This window comes from Mustela erminea, chromosome X (assembly GCF_009829155.1).
Source record: "Mustela erminea isolate mMusErm1 chromosome X, mMusErm1.Pri, whole genome shotgun sequence".
NCBI lineage: Eukaryota > Metazoa > Chordata > Mammalia > Carnivora > Mustelidae > Mustela > Mustela erminea.
Window position 1 is genome coordinate 116,861,375 of NC_045635.1, and position 17,818 is coordinate 116,879,192.

The 17,818-nt window shown below is 47.9% G+C and overlaps 1 protein-coding gene across 4 annotated transcripts in view; it reads right to left on the bottom strand.

Annotated features, from left to right (window-relative positions):
* The window catches only part of FGF13 (fibroblast growth factor 13), a 498,664-nt gene that overhangs the window by 470,216 nt on the left and 10,630 nt on the right, over positions 1-17,818 (bottom strand). The window contains exons 1-2 of one of the 4 annotated variants that reach the window (XM_032329639.1): positions 4,981-5,154; positions 3,564-3,776 (exon numbers count right to left, since the gene is read on the bottom strand). In XM_032329639.1, the coding sequence (XP_032185530.1) occupies positions 3,564-3,612 (49 nt within the window). In that variant the 5' untranslated portion in view covers positions 3,613-3,776; positions 4,981-5,154. Of the gene's footprint in view, positions 1-3,563; positions 3,777-4,474; positions 4,599-4,980; positions 5,155-17,818 lie in introns of those variants that run through there. The other 3 variants (XM_032329638.1, XM_032329642.1, XM_032329640.1) reach the window with 3 other exon arrangements.

The window sequence follows — 17,818 nt, forward strand, 5'->3', positions numbered from 1 at the left end:
GCTGCAAGCCAAATGGCAGTTTTGAAATCAGGAACTGGCTAGCATTTTTACTCAATCCAGGGATAATTTGGTTTCATCTGGAGCAGGCTACATACACGTTTTCTGAATGCCACGTAACACTGTTGCAGGGAAGCAGATACAGCCTTAACCGAGGGCTTTTCCAACAGAGAACTGCCGAGAGAAGATTTTACGTGACAAGGTAGAGAGGAGCGAGTCAAAGCTAAGTGAATATCGCTTTGAACAAACAAATGTTACACTTTCTTCTTCTACGAAATGGAAATAGATCCTTCGGTTTGTTCAGGAAGCTGGGTGCTGCTAACTATATATACACATCGGCCAAATTAAAAGTTTATGTAAAGCCTAAAGAAAGGCACAAAAGGTGATTTGCTACACAAGAGGCCATTTTCATAGTTTCAAATAAAATCAAGATTCCCACCCTCCCAGGAAGAAGACAGACGATCTCATCTGGCTCGTTATTAAAAGATTATCAAAAAGATTATTGCCCATCACTGAGACTGGTCTTAACCTCAATGAGTCCAAGAGAACGTCATTTAAAGACAATTGGCAATTTGTGTGTCTGAATGAAATATGGGGGAAAGCCATATTTCATTCGCAGCATGACATAACTTACTGATTACCTACTATTTGTGCTTTAAAAACTCTAGAAACACTCTATTATAGTCTTCTAGGCTGTGGGCATGAACCCCAGATGATGAGGTGCAAGGCTGAATTTAAATGAACAGTAGCTCTGAAAACAGATTATGAAGTTCATTCAAATAATTGACTTGATTCAATCATTGACACACTGTTGCTCAAAATCAGATGCGTGGATATTCAGAGTATCCAGTAAATGTTCAATCCTGTATCTTGCCATGTTGCAAAGAGTGTGCTCATGAGTCCCTTAAACTTAAAAAAAAAAAATTTTTCAAAAATGACCCATACATAGGAAATTTGTAAAAAAAAACCCAAACCTCTTCATGAATATGATCAGAAAACTTTATTGGTTAAAATAGAAATAAACCTGGTATCTTTCATCTCTAACATAAAAAGTAGTCTTTAAAATTTGGCCACATAAGGCTTTTAACATACTTGAAAGGAGAAAAAGCTAACTATTACGCATTGACTATTTTCAAAATGCTCTAAATTCAACAACCAACAGAGGCAGAAATGGAACTCCCGCTCTCAGCAGCCGTAAGAGTCCTATCTCCTGGGGAAAGTAAACTCCTTTCTTAAAAGTTGTCTTATAAAATTACTTTAATTTCTCCTAATTACAACCATAATTCCAAATGCTAATTATATAATTCCTACAGAGAGGTATTCGGTTGCAAATGTGGTGAGTCAACGCAAGAAAATGTTATGACATATGCCTAGTAAAAAAATTCATTATTGAGTTACAGAGACCTGTCCTAATGCTTCCAGACTTGTTACCCCATTTTGGACAATTGCAAATAATACTCCTAAGACAGCAATTCACTTTCCATGAATGAATTTGGATTCAGGGCCTTCCCAAAGGCAGCCTGAAATAAATCTTAGGTAACCACCTGCTGGAAGTCAGGAACCGAAGTTCCAGAAACAAACCTGAAGTACTCCCAGATTCAGAAGGGGAAAATCATTGGCCTAGATCAATTGGGGGCTACAATCTGAGGGGTTTGAAGCGGCGGGGGGTGGGAGGTTGGGGGAACCAGGTGGTGGGTATTAGAGAGGGCACGGATTGCATGGAGCACTGGGTGTGGTGCAAAAACAATGAATACCGTTATGCTGAAAATAAATAAATAAATAAATAAATAAATAAATAAATAAATAAATAATTTTTTTTTTTTTTTTTTTTAAACTGGGGGCTACGGTCCTCCAATGCAGTTACCTCTCTGGGCCCTCCCGGTAAAACAAAATCTTTTAAGGAATCTGAAGTCATTTTCTCTTAAACGTATGAATGCCTGTCTAAGACAACCTACGATGAGGAAAGCTCTGGAAATGCACACCCAGAGTTCTACTTTCTAAGTGTTTCAATTCATCTGCGCGCTTCGAACAGCCAGCACCTATGAGGAGGTCGGAAGGGGCTCAACTCCAGCCTGCAGCCAGGCCAGTGACAACACCGTCCCTTAGGACAACAGATCTGTACCCACCACAAACTTGCCAGCCTTTCCTCCACGCTTTGCCTAATTGGAAAAGATCGACTCCATTTAAAAACAAGGATAAAGGCCCTGAGCTGAAGACTTTGACAACTTTCAGCAGGGGAGGGCTGGTGCTGCCCTAGCATCTGGGGAGGGGGAGGCTCTGAGAGGCCAGAAGGAGGCGATGATAAAAAGAAATAGGGACAGAGTGAGAGGGAAGGGGGCCACAGGGTTCCTGGGAAGAATTAGGGGCCCGTGAATGAAAGCTGGGGCTCCCTCCCTGCAGCCCCACTTCTGCAGCGTGGACTGGGATCAGAGCGCCTGGGGCCCTCAGAACCAGTCCAGCCCACTCCAGGCGTCTGCTTCGGAGCCACCCCGGACACTTGCATCTAAGGAACCTGCCGTTTCCCCACTGCTCTTACCACACCCCTCTCTGCGCCTCTCCCTGAACCCGGGTCTCCCAGGATGCTGGTCTCCAGCTGACACTCCGGAGCTAAGCCGGGTCCTTAGCCAGGCGAAGGCTAGTGCTGGCGGAGGTCAGGAGGAAACCCCCCATTCCCTTTTCCGAGTTCCCCCGGGTGGGAGCCCTGCTCTGCTGCGCCTCCCCAACCCGCCGGTGGGAGGCCCCAGGCCGAGAGGCACACTCCGGGGGACAGGCAGCCGGGCACCCCGGGCCAGGTGGCTGAACCCCAGAGAGCAGAGGGAGGGGACTGTCCTCTCCCGCGGAGGCCCGCTCCCGCTGGGCACTAGTGGCAAGGGGACAGCAGCCTTTGTTCTCCAGGGGCTTGGCGAGGCTGCGCTGCCGAGGCGCAGCGCGGGCGGCGCCGGGGCACCGGGATTGCTCACTTTTGCACGCGGCGTGTGGAAGGCTGCAAGCTCCTGCCTTCTGGGGAGGGGGTAGAGAGTTGGGGGGCAGAGGGGTGTGAGAGGGAAAGGAGCGTGGGGGGAGGGGTTTTACGTCTCGGCCAGGCTCTTTGTTTGCATTGGGGGCGGGGAGAGGGGGTTGAAGGTGGATTCGAGCTTGGGTTTCTGAGGGGGGCAGATTCCTGAGTATGTCACCATGTTGCACCCGCGCAGCACACATATGCACACTCGCGCACACGCACACACATGCACTCGCACGGAGAGGCGGCCGGCCGGTAGCCGGCAGCGCTGTTCCCGGCGCTCTGGGCTGCAGCAGCTCCGGTCGCCCGCAGCGCCACCACGGTGCGTCCAGAGGGGGAGTGGAAGAGGCTGGAGGCACTCGCGGGGCGACAATTCCACGAGGAAGGAGGGAAAGTGGTGCCACCCCAGGCCCCCCAGCGGGCCGCCCCCCCCCCGTTTCTCGCCCGGGGTCGCAGAGGTCACGGGCAGCTTAGGCTCCGGCAGGGGAGGCAGGGAGCTGCCGAAGGGCGGCGCGCACGCGAGGGGGCGAGGGAAACCAAGGGAAGGGAAGCCGGCGGGCGGACTTACCCTTAGAAGCATCTTTCTCCTCTTTGGGCTTGGTCACCTTTCCACTCATAGATCCCAGCTTGCTTGACAAGGGTCGCCCAGGAGACGGAAGTCCTCGCCGAGCGGGCCGGACTTCGGAGAGCGCTTAGGGCGGCAAGTCGCGACCGCGAGCTCCCCTCGGTGTGGCTCGGGGCGGGATCCGCTTTTCCCCAGCGCTGCCGCCGCCGCCGCTGCCTGCGAGAGAGTGGGGAGGAAAGCAGAGGGGTGAAGGAGGAGCCGCCGCCGCCGCTGCCGCCGCCGCCGCCGCCGCCGCCGCGAGCCCGAGCGCCCGGCCGCGGGAGGAGCCGCTCGCCTTGCTCCAGAAGTGAAGAGACAAAGCGGCGCGGCGCTCCCTCCGCGCCCCGCGCCCGCCGCGCTCGCCGCTCCCGCCCGCCCGCCCGGGGCCGCGCTCGCCACCCCCGGGGCCGCCGAGAGGTGCGGCCGGGGCTCCCGGCTCCGCCGCCGGCCTCCCCGGGCTCCGCGCGGGCCGCTCTCCGGGCCGGCGCTGGCCGCGCGGGGAATTGCCTGGGTGGGCTGCCCGCGCGCCGGCTGGAGGCTTCCCCCCCACCCCCCGCCTCTCTCAATCCGCTGCGGGCCGCCAACTCAATCGAAATAAAAACCCGAGGAAGGTTGAAAAAAAAAATCAAAACAAAGACGAAAATATTCACTTAAAAATAACGAGCCTCCCCGAAAGGGAAATGTTTGAACATGTGATGAGCAACGTGTGAGCCTGTTACACCGCAGAGCCGCGCCGCTCCTCGCCCGCGGAGAATCGAGAGGGGAGGGTCGCCCCTTTCTTTCCGTGTAGTCGATTTCCAGGTTGCTATTCTTTTGCCAAAAGGGGGGGCCCCGAGGGGCTCGCGGGCGGAGGAGCGGGAACCGACGGCCCTTACCTGCTCTCTCCCTACACCCACACCCCCTCGGAGCTCGCCCGCTCCCTCGCTCGCGCTCTCCTTCCCGAGAACTCTCCGGTCCCAGAGAGCCGCGAATTCAGCCCGCGGCACATTCTATATAAACGGCAAGGTGTGGGCACGCGGGGGCGGGGGCCGGCGAGGGCGGGGCGCACGGAGCCGCCTGCCGGCTGTAGTAAGACGAGAGCTCGGCAGGGGCGCGCCGACGTCAGCCGCCGGCTGGCAGAACCCCGGCGAGCCCAACGGGGAGCGGGGAGCGGGCGAGCGCGGCGGCCGGGCGTCCCCCCACCCCCACCCCACTCCCCGGCCCCTCCTGGGCAGGCCGGGCCCGCGGGCGCCGCCGGAGCGGGCTCGCACTGTCCGCCGCCGAGACCGAAGCCCGTCGCGCGCCCCTGCCCACCCCCACCCAGTCCCGGCGAGGCCCCTCGGCTCCCAGCACCTGCCGGTACCCCCCGGCGCCGCCCGGGCCCGCGCTCGTCGTCACCTACACTTTGGGGACTCCGCTGCTGGCAACTGCCTGCACCGAGCGGTGGAATCTCAGTCCGGGAAGTCGGCGACTCCTCGCCTCTGGCCAGCTGCCCAAGTTGAGACAGCCGGGCTCTCCGGGCAGGAGGAAGGGCGCGCTGGGATCTGAGTGGCACTGGGGCAGAGAGTGAAACTGACCGCGGCGGCTGCCGCCTCCCACCGCCACCCCCTCACGCAGGCCCCTCCTCCTAGGGCTGATCGCTCTGGTTGGCAAACTGGGCGCGAAGAGTGCCCACCATCCGGGAGAACCAACCCCAAGCAAAGGGAGTGAGGTGGCACTGGGGGCGAGGGCTGGAGAGGGGTAAGTGGGATCGGCATGTCGCTTAGGGCATGCTAGTGACAAAGCACAGGGAAGGTCCCCGAAGATTTGAACAAGAAGAAAAAGTGCTTTAAGATTGTACAAGGGAGGGGACCGATCGCGGAGGAGAAAGGGACAAGGGAAGGAGGGGACAGCGTAGTCAGAATCAACCCCGGGGCGATCTGGGAAACCCTTTCGCGATGCCCCTTTTTGGGCGCGCGGATACTCCAAAGCTCGGCGCGCGGTTGAGGGGTTGGGGTGGCCTGGCCGCTAGCATGACCTGGTCCTCAGAGGCGTCCATTAATCAGACCAGAGGCTCCAGCCAGGCGGTGGAGACTCGGCAGCGACTCCCACGCAGAAAATCCGTTTCCCTCCGTCCCACCCAGCTCCACCCGCTCCTTAATTCGGTTTCGTTAATGGCATTAAACCAGGCAAAGAAATTATATAGATGGATTAGTCCCACTGAATCCCAGGCGGTAACTCAATTACAAGAGCCTGCTGTGGCTTTCAGGACCAGGAGAGCCGGCTGCCTCCCAAGCCAGCCCGGGTCTAAAGGTCAGCAACCTTCTAAACTCAATTTGCAGCCTTCGTCCTCGGGCTGGGAGGAACTTCAGGTCTGTTTTTCCTGTAAATTATATCTAATAATCGGGAGGCTGATGACACAATTTGATTACCCAACCCAAGGTTAGACCATTAATTAATACCAGTACTTTGGGAAAGAAGGAATTTCTCTTCAAATGACGGGAAATCAAAGTGGGTGGAGCTTAGGTGAGTTTAAAGGAAAGGTCCAGGGGAAGATGGTGGCACCTTCAGATAGTGTCCACCACATAGTCGGTTACCTTGAATTTAGTTCCTACCTTCCGCCAAGCAGCACACTAAAATCTTTACATCATTATCCTAGTTTATCTTTACAGCAGCCCTAGGTAGTGCTGGTACCACTATTTCCATTTTACAAGTGACAAAATAGAGGCTCAGAGAGGTTAAGTAAGTTGCCTGGAGGTCACACAGCTGGTAAGTGATGAAGCCTAAACAAAAAAACTCAGAGAGCCAGGATAGGAAAAGAGGTGAGTCCTTCATTTTAGACAGTGCTCTTCTATTAGATGACATGGTCTCTCAACACTCCCATCAGCCTCTTGAAAGGTGGGGGAGAGCACATTTTTATTGGATCTATCTGCCAGTCCTAAACCCCTAAAGCTTTTCAAACTCCCTTAACTCGGCACAAACACACATGTATGTGTACACACACACACACACCCCTCTTGTGTACACAGAACATTTTCTTGGTCCACCTACCCTCAAAAAACGACAAGACCCTCTTTTGGGAAAAGGGTCAGTCTCTGTCTTGTAAGTAACTTTCCTGGCAGCCAGACATCAACCACCCGGTTCCTGAAGAACACTAGTTCATTAACATGTGAGTAAACCTGGCTTAGTTAATAGATTCAGATGAATTAAGATGTCTGTTTGGGAGTATTAGTTGAATCCATCTATCCATGAACACAAATAGGTAAAGTGTGTTTCTTTCACCATAAACCACCCTACAAAAGAAATGATTCGAAGATAAAGAGAACAGACACCGCAGGCAAGAAAAATACAGTGATGTGTGTCCATATGGGGGCAAATCAGAGACATCCTAAGTGCGTGCATTTGGGCCAGAGACCAAGGATTATGAGGTGTCGGGATAAGCATCTCACCTAAACAAAGCTGAAGACCTTACTAGGGAGGTCATGGGCAGCCTCTTTTGTAGAAAGCCTGAGGCTTTCCCCTTTTCAAACCTCTGTGATTAATATGAACAGAATGTTGTTGGTACTGGCTCAGAAGCAGGCGTGCACCAGTGCCCCCAAGCTGTGTGGTAACTTGGGATGGTCATCAGGAAGAGGATCCACCATCTGTGTGAGGGCATTCAGGAGGTAGTCTTTTCCCCACAACCAAATGGAGTCCTCTCGAAGCAGCTCAGTGAAGCCCTGGCTTAGTCTGGGCACTTCCCCTTCCCCACCCAGATCCTTCTGGCCCTTCCCACCGAGGTAGAAATGCCTTCGCTTTTCAGCCTAGCAATCAACACTACCAGATCCCTTCACTTCTCACTGCCTTGTCACTATGGTAACCTGGTCTCGTCCACCCCGTCTCTCTGCCCATCCTACAAAGAGAGAGAGAGCTCCATACATCTGAGAAAACCTGGGGCACGGGGGTTATCTGGTGGAGTTGAGTGACTTGGCCCTGGAATTAAAGCAATAGGGCTAAGGCGAAATGTTGCATGGCCACACCATTACCAAGGCCTGGGTGTTTTCCAGAATAAAGGACAGAGGCTTGAGTTTTTGGAAGGAAAGTGGGAAAAATCCTCAGAGTTTCGTTCCCTTGGCCCTACCATCTTTCTGGTGTCTGTTTCATGCCAGTCCCCCAATGCCTCAAGACACCAGCCTCTGGATTCCAGGTCTGTTCATCCTCCGGCAGCTCTGAGCAATGTTTCTGGGCAGGATGCCACATGCTTCCATTGTCTGTGCTGGAGGGTAAGGCTGGGGTGAGTTGGAGCACAGAGGACAGACACACTTAGGGCTCTTTCCTGGCAGCTTTGGACTGGCCGAGTGTAAAGCCACTGTCACCAGGGACCACCAAATTAGATGCTTGTGACAAGACTGCTCCTTGCTGGACCAAATGTGTTTTTCATTTGCAAAAACACTTCAGAGCAGAAAGCTGGTTCGAAAGGAGGCGGCCTGGCAAGAGCAACACTTGAGATAAAGAAAGGCCCACTGGGCCAAGGTCTAGAAGTCGGAAGTCACTTTCAGTCTTTAAGCTCACATCTTAGGGATTTGAACTTTCAGATCCAAATGCTATAGCTCTGAAAGGCCTTCCTTTCTGAGTCAAACCCTACTGTTCATCTCCATCACCACTCAAGATTGCTATCGATCGGAATCTTGAGTTGTGGATTTCTTTGACCAAAGAGTTAGGGAAGACCATCTCCAAAGATGATCACTGTGGCAGTTTTAAAACAAGGCCAGTGGGCACTCTGTCCCCTCTTCCTTGATCCCGGGTAGGCTTGTCACTGCTTCTGTCGATAGAGCATGGCAGCAGTGATGGTCCATTACTCTTAGGCTAGGTTAGAAAAGGCCGTGGAGCTTCTGCCTGGCCCTCTTGGGATGTCTACTCTGGGGAAAGCCAACCAGCTGCATGCGTGAAATCCGCCTACTCTGCGATAGCCATGCAGGAGAAGTTCACCTCCAGGCTCTCCTCTCTGGCTGACACTGCTACCTGGGCTCCCATCCGACAGCCAGCATTGATTGCCGACCAAGCAAGAGACCCATCTTGGGCGTCCAGCCCCAAACCAGCCCCAGCTGACATCTGACCGCAGCCTGGTGAGAGACCTCTTCGCAGAGAACTGTTCAGGGGAGCCCTTCTCAAATCCCTAGCCCATAAAAAATTCTGAGCCAAATTTAATGGATGTTTTCAGCCACTAAGTTTGAGGGCAATAAGCTATGCGGAAATGGTAAGTAGAAGAGTGACCAACCGTTTCTCCTAATCCTATAGGCCTGTGCCACTCCACACTCTAGAGGTAAAGTCTCCTTCAATCCAGGCTGGCCTCATGACTTGTTTTTACCAACAGAATGTGGCCGAAGTGACGCTGTGCCAGTTCAAGACCTAGCCTCTAAGGGATGTGGCCCTTCCCCCGCTTTGTCCCTGGGGGGAGCCAGGTACCATAGAAGAAAGCAGACACCCTGAGATGTGTGTTGTGAGGAAGCCCAAGCTGGCTAGGTCGAGAGGCCATGTGAAGGACACCCGAGAAACCCAGCTGATGGCAAGAACAAAACTCTAGACCTAGGACCCCAGTTAGGCTATCCCAGCCAGCTTCCAGCTCTTTGAGGTTCAAGGCCCCAGACTTCATGGAGCGAAGAGCCTGTCTTGCCACACCCTGTCCAAATTCCTGACCCACAGATTTATCTGCAAAATTGTGGTTATAAGCCAGTCCGGTTGGGGGTAAATTGTTACACACAGCAAGAGATGTCTGAAAGACGAGTCCTAGAACCATTTTGAGACCCAGTTATCTCCATTCCTTGGCCTTCTTACAGACCAGAATGGGTTTTTAGAGTGTGTGCCAGTAATAAGACAGAGAGATGTCAATGATTTGTTCCAAAACGGCTTAATTCAAAGACCTTTCCAATCAACATAAATGGGATTTTCTGCCTCTCTTGAAATTGAGCATTTGGAACATTATAACGTGATGTTGGGATGCCAGTCAAGAATGGACATCTTTAGGGACACCTGGTTGTCTCTGTCAGAAGAGCACACAACTCTCCATCTCAGGGTTGTAAGTTCAAGCCCCCACACTGGATGTAGAGACTGCTAACAACAACAACAAAAAAGTAAACAAACTTGAAAAGAGAGATAGAATGAACATCTTTAAATGTTTTATCAGTTTCTCGTCCAGCAAAGAAGGAAACAACAAGCCACAGCTTGTTAAGGATTCACTCTGCTCCCAAACAAGGAATATCACTGGGCAGCACTGGTTTCCCACCCAGAGTCCCTATCATTCCACAGCATTCAAGAATCTCCTGTGTCAAGAGACATAGATCATCAAACGTGGCCTTTTCCCCACAGCAAGCTCCTGTTTTTCTCTACATTAGAAACAGAGGACCTGGCCATCATCTCGCCCAGTAAATAACCCACAAAAGACTTTGGCTCAAGTCAGTTTCCAGAAGATTTTCAAATCCTGCTCTTGCCTCCCTTCTGGTGATTATAGTGATGATGCCAGTGGAAAAGATTTCAGACAGAACAATTATATTTGTTGAAAACTTCTTGGGTATGGTAGTAAATGCTTAGCACACTTGGATTTGCCCAAATCTAGAATCCTTGAGATTGTATGCTCCGGGATGACAAGGATTGGGCTAAACTCTGCTCACACTGACTGTCCCCCATCCCCATCCCATGGTTACATATCACAGGGCACATCACAGGCATAGCAAATAGCCTCATCATCATAACCTCACTTATATAATATACTGGGTTTCTCGCTCCATAGTAATATTTATCCAAATTACGCAACCTTACATATGCAAGGCAACCCTGAATTAGTGACTGTGATTATCTCCATTTTCTAGATGAGGAAACAGGCTCAGAGAGGTAAAGATTGCAGGAAAAAGGTACGCACAGGATTGAGACTCAAGGAGCACTTTCTGCTTCCAAAGTCCCCCCTCTTTCCACTATATGACACTGCATATTTTGTAAATGTTATGGAATAATTAGCACCTCTAACATTTCTGCAAAGATAAAGCCAAGCCTTAGAGCAGGAGCAAGCGATCTCACGCAGGGCTTTATTGGGCTTTCATTCACTTTCTATCAACACGTGCCCCTCTGTGCGGTAGACAGGGATGTGAGCCGTGCAACTTGCCACCCAGCTGTGGGCAGTGTGGTCGGTGAGCGGTGAGCGGCCCCTAGATGCCAGCTCCTTCAGAATCTGCCTCAGCTGCAGAATCCTGACCTCACCTGAGCTCATGCCCTCCCTCGGGCAGGCCACACCCAGTGACTGAGAGAGGCCTGGCCATTTGAGATCGGCACAAGTTCTCTGCCTGACTGACAGTACTCACTCCAGAGCTCCCTGCGTGCCTGGCCAAGGCTTTGTTGAGTTAGTTCAGCTTTACCCTCTATTCAATCTTGCCTCCTCCCTCTTCCTTCCACAGTCACGGATCCCTAATGAATAGTCTCCATCACAAATGTCATCTCCTTTCAGAGATCCTGGCCGGTGGCTCATCTCTTTGTCTCCCCAACCCTGTCTTTTGGGCCAGGCTTTTGGCAATGAGAGATTCTGAGCACCTTCCTCGTCCTCGGCCATTTGAAGTGAGATCACTGTGTTGCTAGTGCCTTTCGCCTCCGACTCCCCTGTCTTCTGGGGAAGCTGCCTGGAGCCTTCTTTGGAGTTCCAGGGCCCAGGCTTGGCTTTCTACCTCCCCACAGAGCACAGGTCCCCAGCGGGTACTGTAAATAGCTGTTACGTTTTAGGGGAAAAAGGGTCAACTTGCAGATGGTTAATGAATGCCAAGCTGAGCTTCTTACGATGAGACACTTGTACCTGCACTTTCCTTCCCTTGAAAGTATGTATGACCCAGGTGGTGTGATTTGACTCGGCACAGCATGGACACGTTCTTCTCCAAGGGACTCCCCAACTCAGTTTCCCACTCCTGGAATGTTTTCTGCTTGCCCATTCCACTTCTACCAGCACAGTCTCCCGTGTCATTCCCTTGTCATGTTCTCTTTCCCTCTCCCGCTGCCAGGGTCTAGCGCGACTGTTCCCTGTTGCTTTTCCCCCATATTTATTCCGCTTTGTGGCATGAAGTCTCCCTCCTCCCTGCATCACCCAGCCTGCGAGCATTTGCTATCGGGCACTTCCGGAGAGAGCATCTCAGATCCGTGAGGGCAGATCGGCCCCACTGCTGCCAGGCCAGGAAAAGAGGAGCCCCTTTGAGGGTCCCTGCACCAGATGAATGACCAAAAACAGAGGGAGGAACTAATGGACAGTGTTTTATATATACTTATAAAAATATATATGTGCATATATATAAATATATATAATAATTTATTCTATATTATTATATTTATTATATTATAATATTATATATAATATATAATATACAATATTATGTATAACTTATATATTATTATATTTATAATAAATATATTTTTTATATTATATTATATATAACAAAATATAAATATAATAAAATATATAATATGATATATATTATATATAATATATATAATTATATATAAAAATATATATATTTGGTCATTGTACCTGTCTCCAAAGCTAGATCTTGTCACCCTTTATTTACAAATAATGAAGAGAACTGAGATGAAGCCCCAATAGTTCATTTTTTCTCTTGCTGCCCTTGCCTTTGGAGATGTGTCTAGCATGGGCATTAAGGAGGGCACATAAAAAAAAAAGGAGGGCACATGATGGGATGAGCACTGGGTGTTATACGCAACTGATAAATTATTGAACACCACATCTGAAACCAATGATGTACTATAGGTTGGCTAATCAAATTTAAATTTAAAAAAAAAAAAAACAGAAAAAAAAATTCCTGAGAAAGAGCAATTTACCTGTTCAGGTTCCCACAGCTAGTGAATCGCGCAGGCAGCATGTGAACCCAGGTCTTTGTGTCACAAAAGCCCATGCACTTTGCACTGCCAGGGGCTGACATGGTCAAGAAGGCTCAGGTCCCTGTCTCGGCACTGGTTGGCACGGGCCACAGGATTCTGAAAGAATCCATGACTAGTGAGGGAGTCACACTGTAGCTCTGAAGTTAGCGGACATCTCTGAGAGCAAGAACAAAGCATGCCGGCCGAGAGAGGTACGGCCTCTCCAGAGGCCTCTTCACCCTCATCCGTACCTCTCCCTTGCTATTGTCTGGTCTCGGTCTGGGGTACTGTCCTACGTTGTCAGTTTTCAGCTCTGCTACCACTGCCTCTGCTGACCAAGGCCAGGACCAGGTTACCCAGAGGCCTCTTCCCTGTGTGGCTCCAGGGTAGCGTTTGCCCCTGAGAGAAACTCACTGGACACTTGGAATGTGGGAAGGAAGCAGAAGACACTGTTCTCAAGAGCCTGTGGCAGTCACGCAGCATGACTTCACAGATCAGCCTGTGAGCTTCCACTTCCTGGTGCCTTCTCAGAATTCCAGTGAATTCTGGCCTCCTCACTTCTTCTAGGGCTTCTAGATAAACTCATTACAGGCATTTGTCTGATCCTCTGGCATGAACCTTCTGGACCTCCTGTCTCCTATGCTCCTCCCACTGCCACAGTGCATGTGTGTGTCTGTGTGTGTCTGTGCGTGTTTATCTATTCATCTGTCTCTGTATTTACTCAACCCCGTATTGCAATATTTTAGTAGCTTTGTTTTCACCCAGACATGGAAACAGGTTTCACCCTGAACTTCACCACTGGCCAAGGTCCAGTCATATTTAAAGGCCTTCTTGCTTTTTTGTAAGAAACCACAGCAGGTTCTGGAAAGATGGTGACCTAAGCATGGGTTCCTTCCCATTTCCAACTCCAAGCTGCCTGCTTCTCCTCAGCCAAATGGCTATTGAGGTCTCTGGGCAAGAGCTAGATGTGAAGACCCAGACATTGTGAAAATCTTTCACAAGGAAGAGTTGTCCGGGTTTCTTCCATGAGTGCTGAGCAAAGCTTGGATCCACTGCCAGAAAGGCCCAGTGCAAGGAAGCCAGGAGACTGGGAAAATAATATCAGACCTGTGTCCCCGGTCTCCTAGGCCTCCGAGGGGCCAAGAAAGAATAAAGTAGAACAACAGATCAGGTCAGTGTAGAGAGGGACCATGTGAAGAGGCCTGGCTTTCCACCCCTTGAGGGCCTACTAGCACTTGGTAAACTCTGGGAGGTCCCCTCCAACATTAGCTGACCCCTATGGGCTGACGGGAAAATACTTCATAACCATCTCTGTAGATCTAGCAACCAACCAGCTCCCAGAAAAAGGTTGACTAAGCAACACATGCCTAAAGAGACAGAAGGCAGGAAGAGACACAAATGGTCACTTCAACAACAAGAATAACAAAATAGGAACATATAGAGAGACTCAAGTGCCGCATAAAAACAGACTTTCTGGAACTACACAACATGATTTCTAAATAGACAGTTTAGTAGGGAACAGAAGGAGAGGATGATCACTGCTGAAACCTGGAAGACACAGTAGAAGAATCACAGAGCACAAAGCCAAAAATACCATGAGAAGGAAATCATGAAGGAAAGTGGAAGAGATGTGGAGGTCCTGAAGAATCTTCCAGAAAGAGAAGAGGGAAGAGACAGAGGAAAGGTGGTACTTGTTTTAAAAGATAATAAAAAGGAGCTTTTCTGAGCATAACCTATAATAAATTTAAATATATATTTTTATATTTAAATGTTAAATATTTAAAATATAAAATAAATAGGAAATAGGAATAAATAATTTTTAGAATGCAGAAACTTCTTGCCTGGGAACTAAGAAATACACTCCTAGAAGACTTTTTAAACAAAATAATATTACACACTATCTTAAAAGCAATTAAAACCACTTTCTGGGGTGGCTCTGTCATTTGAGCATCTTGCTCTTGGTCTCGCCTCAGATCATGATCTCAGGATGGTGGGATCGAGCCCCATGATGGATTCTACGCTCAGCAGAGTCTGCCTGAGATTCTCTTCCTCTCCCTCTGCCCCTCCCCCTACTTGCTCGCTCTTTCTCTCTCAAATAAATAAATCTTTTTTAAAATAAAAAATAAAAGTCACCATAATATGGTTCATCTGTTTTAATTCAACTTATTTTTTTAAAACAATAGTTTCAGGGACGCCTGGGTGGCGCAGTTGGTTAAGCATCTGCCTTTGGCTTGAGTCATGATCCTAGGGTCCTGGGATAGAGTCCCACATCAGGCTCCCTGATCAGCAGGGAGTCTGCTTCTCTCTCTGCCTCTGCCTGCCACTCTGCCTGCTTGTGCACACTCTTTCTCTCTGACAAATAAACAAGTAAAATCTTTAAAAAAAATAAAATAAAACAATATCTTCAATATCATTTAAACTATTCCAGGCCATAAAAAGGAAGAAAAGCTCCTCAATTCCTCTTTTTCCAGCTTTAGTGGGATTTAATTGGCACATAATATGGTGTCCATTTAAGGCGTACAATGAGATGATTTGAATGTTTCATAATGAAATGTTCACCAAACTAAGGTTAATTAACCCATTATTCACCTCACATAATTACCTTTTTGTTGTGATAATGAGAACATGAAGAATCTTCTCTTATTGCAATTTTAAAATATATAAAACAGTATTGTTAATTACAGTCATCATGGTGTACATGAAATTCCTCGAACATATTCATCTTATAACTGAAAGAACCCTTTGACCAACACCTAATTGTTCCTTCCATCCCTCAGCCAGTGGTAACAATCTCTCTGTTCCCATGAGTTCAGTGTTTTTACATTCCACATACAAGTGTGATCACACAGTATTGGTCTGTGTCTGATTGACTCCACTTAGTATAATGCTGTCAACAGGAAATTTATCCCTGTTGCCACAAAATGCAGGATTCACTTCCTTTTATGGCTCAATACTATTTCATTGTATATATTTATACCATATCCCCTTTTTCTGTTCATTCATCGATGGATACTGGGTTGTTTCCATGTCTTGCCCATGGTGAATAATGCTGCAATGAACATGGGAATGTAGGTACGGCTTCAAGATAGTGATTTCATCTCCTTTTTTTATTTTTTATTTTTTTAAGATTTTATTTATTTATTTGACAAAGAGAGAGATCACAAGCAGGCAGAGAGGCAGGCAGAGAAATAGGGGGAAGCAGGCTCCCCGCTGAGCAGAGAGCCCAATGTGGAGCTCAATCCCAGGACCCTGGGATCATGACCCAAGCTGAAGGCAGAGGCCTTAACCCACTGAGCCACCCAGGCTCCCCAGCACTTGTCACTTCTTGTCTTTTTGATAACAGCCACTCTAACAGGTGTGAGGTGATATCTCATTGTGGTTTTAACTTGTATTTCCATGATTATTATGATGTTAAGCACCTTTTTACATACCTCTTGGCCACATTTGTTTATTGTCATTTCTTCAATAATTTTATTTCATTTTCTTAAGTCATCCCTACACCCAGGATGGGGCTAGAACTCCAGAACCAGAGATCCAGTCACAGGCTCTACCTACTGAGCCAGCCAGGCGCCCTCTCTTGGCCACATATGTATGTCTTCTTTCAAAAAATGTTTTTTTGGTGCTTTACCCATTTTTAATTGGATTTTTCATTTTTTTGCTGTTGGGGTATATGAGGGTTTTTTTTTTAGACATGTTAGATATTAACCCCTTATCAGATATACAGTTTGGAAATATTTTCTCCCATTCTTTAGATTGCCTTTTCATTTTGCTGATTGTTACTTTTGCTGTGCAGAAGTGTTCACTCTAACATTGGCCCTACTTGTTAATTTTCACCTCTTTTGCCTTTGCTTTGGTGTCATATCAAAAAAAAATATCATTGCCAAGACAGATGTCTTTTCAAGTTGTATAGTTTCAGGCCTTACTTAATCCATTTCAAGTTAATTTTTGTGAATGGTGTAAGATAGAGGTTCAACTGCATTTTTTTTTTTTTTTGCATGTGGGTATCCAGATTTCCCAATACCATTTATTTAAAAGACTATCTTTTCTTCATTAACTAGTCTTGCCTACTTTGAGGTATCTTGATTTTGTTGCATTGTTCAATGTGTCTGTTCTTATGTCTTACCGTTTTGACCACTATAGATCTGTAATGTAATTTGAAATAAGGGAGTGTGAGGCCTCCAGCTTTCTTCTTTCTTAAGATTTCTTTGGCTACTTACTTAAGATTTCTTTTGTGGCTCCATATGAATTTTAAGATTGTTTTCCTATTTTTATGAAAAATGCCATCAGAATTATCTGACAGATAAATTACTGAATTTATAGATAGCTTTGGATAGTATATACATTTTAATAATAGGAACTCCTCTGGTCCATCAACATAGGGTATATTTCTATTCATTAGTGTCATTTTCAATTTCTTTCATCAATGTCCTACAGTTGCCAACGTATACATTTTTCACTTCCTGGATTAAATTTAGTCCTAAGTATTTTATTCTTTTTGATGATTTTGTTAAATATCTTGGGACACCTGGGTGGCTCAGTTGGTTAAGCGGCTGCCTTCGGCTCAGGTCATGATCCTAGCGACCTGGGATCGAGTCCCACATCAGGCTCTTTGCTCAGCGGGGAGCCTGCTTCTCCCTCTGCCTCTGCCTACCACTCTGTCTGCCTGTGCTGGCACGCTCTCTCTCTCTCTCTCTGACAAATAAATAAATAAAATATTTAAAATATATATATATCTTTATTCTTTCCTTTATTTCTTTTTCTCATATTTCATCACTGTTGTATAGAAATACAAGTGATTTTTATTTTTTTTAAATTAAGATTTTATTTATTTATTTGACACACAGAGATCACAAGCAGGCAGAGAGGCAGGCAGAGAGAGAGGGCAGGAAAGCAGGCTCCCTGCGGAGCAGAAAGCCCGATGCGGGGCTCCATCCCAGGACCCCGAGATCATGACCTTAGCCGAAGGCAGAGGCTTAACCACAAGTGATTTTTAAATGTTGATTTTGTATCCTGAAAATTTACTGAATTCACTTATTAATTCTAAGAGATTTTGGTGGAGTCACTAGGATTTTCTAAATATAAGATCATGTCATCAGCAAACAGAAACAATTATGTTTCTTCTTTTCCAGTTTGGATGCCCTTTATTTCTGTTTTCTTGCTTAATTGCTCTGGACAGGACTTCCAGTACTAACGTGAATAAAAGCAGTAAGAGTGGGCGCACTTAGCATATTCCCGGTCTCAGAGAAAAAAATTTTCAACCTTTCACCTTTGAGTATGATGTAAGCAGTAGGTGTGTCACATCTGGCCTTTATTATGTTGAAGTATACTGCTTTTCTTTTTTTTAAAGATTTTATTTATTTGTCAGAGAGAGAGAGCAG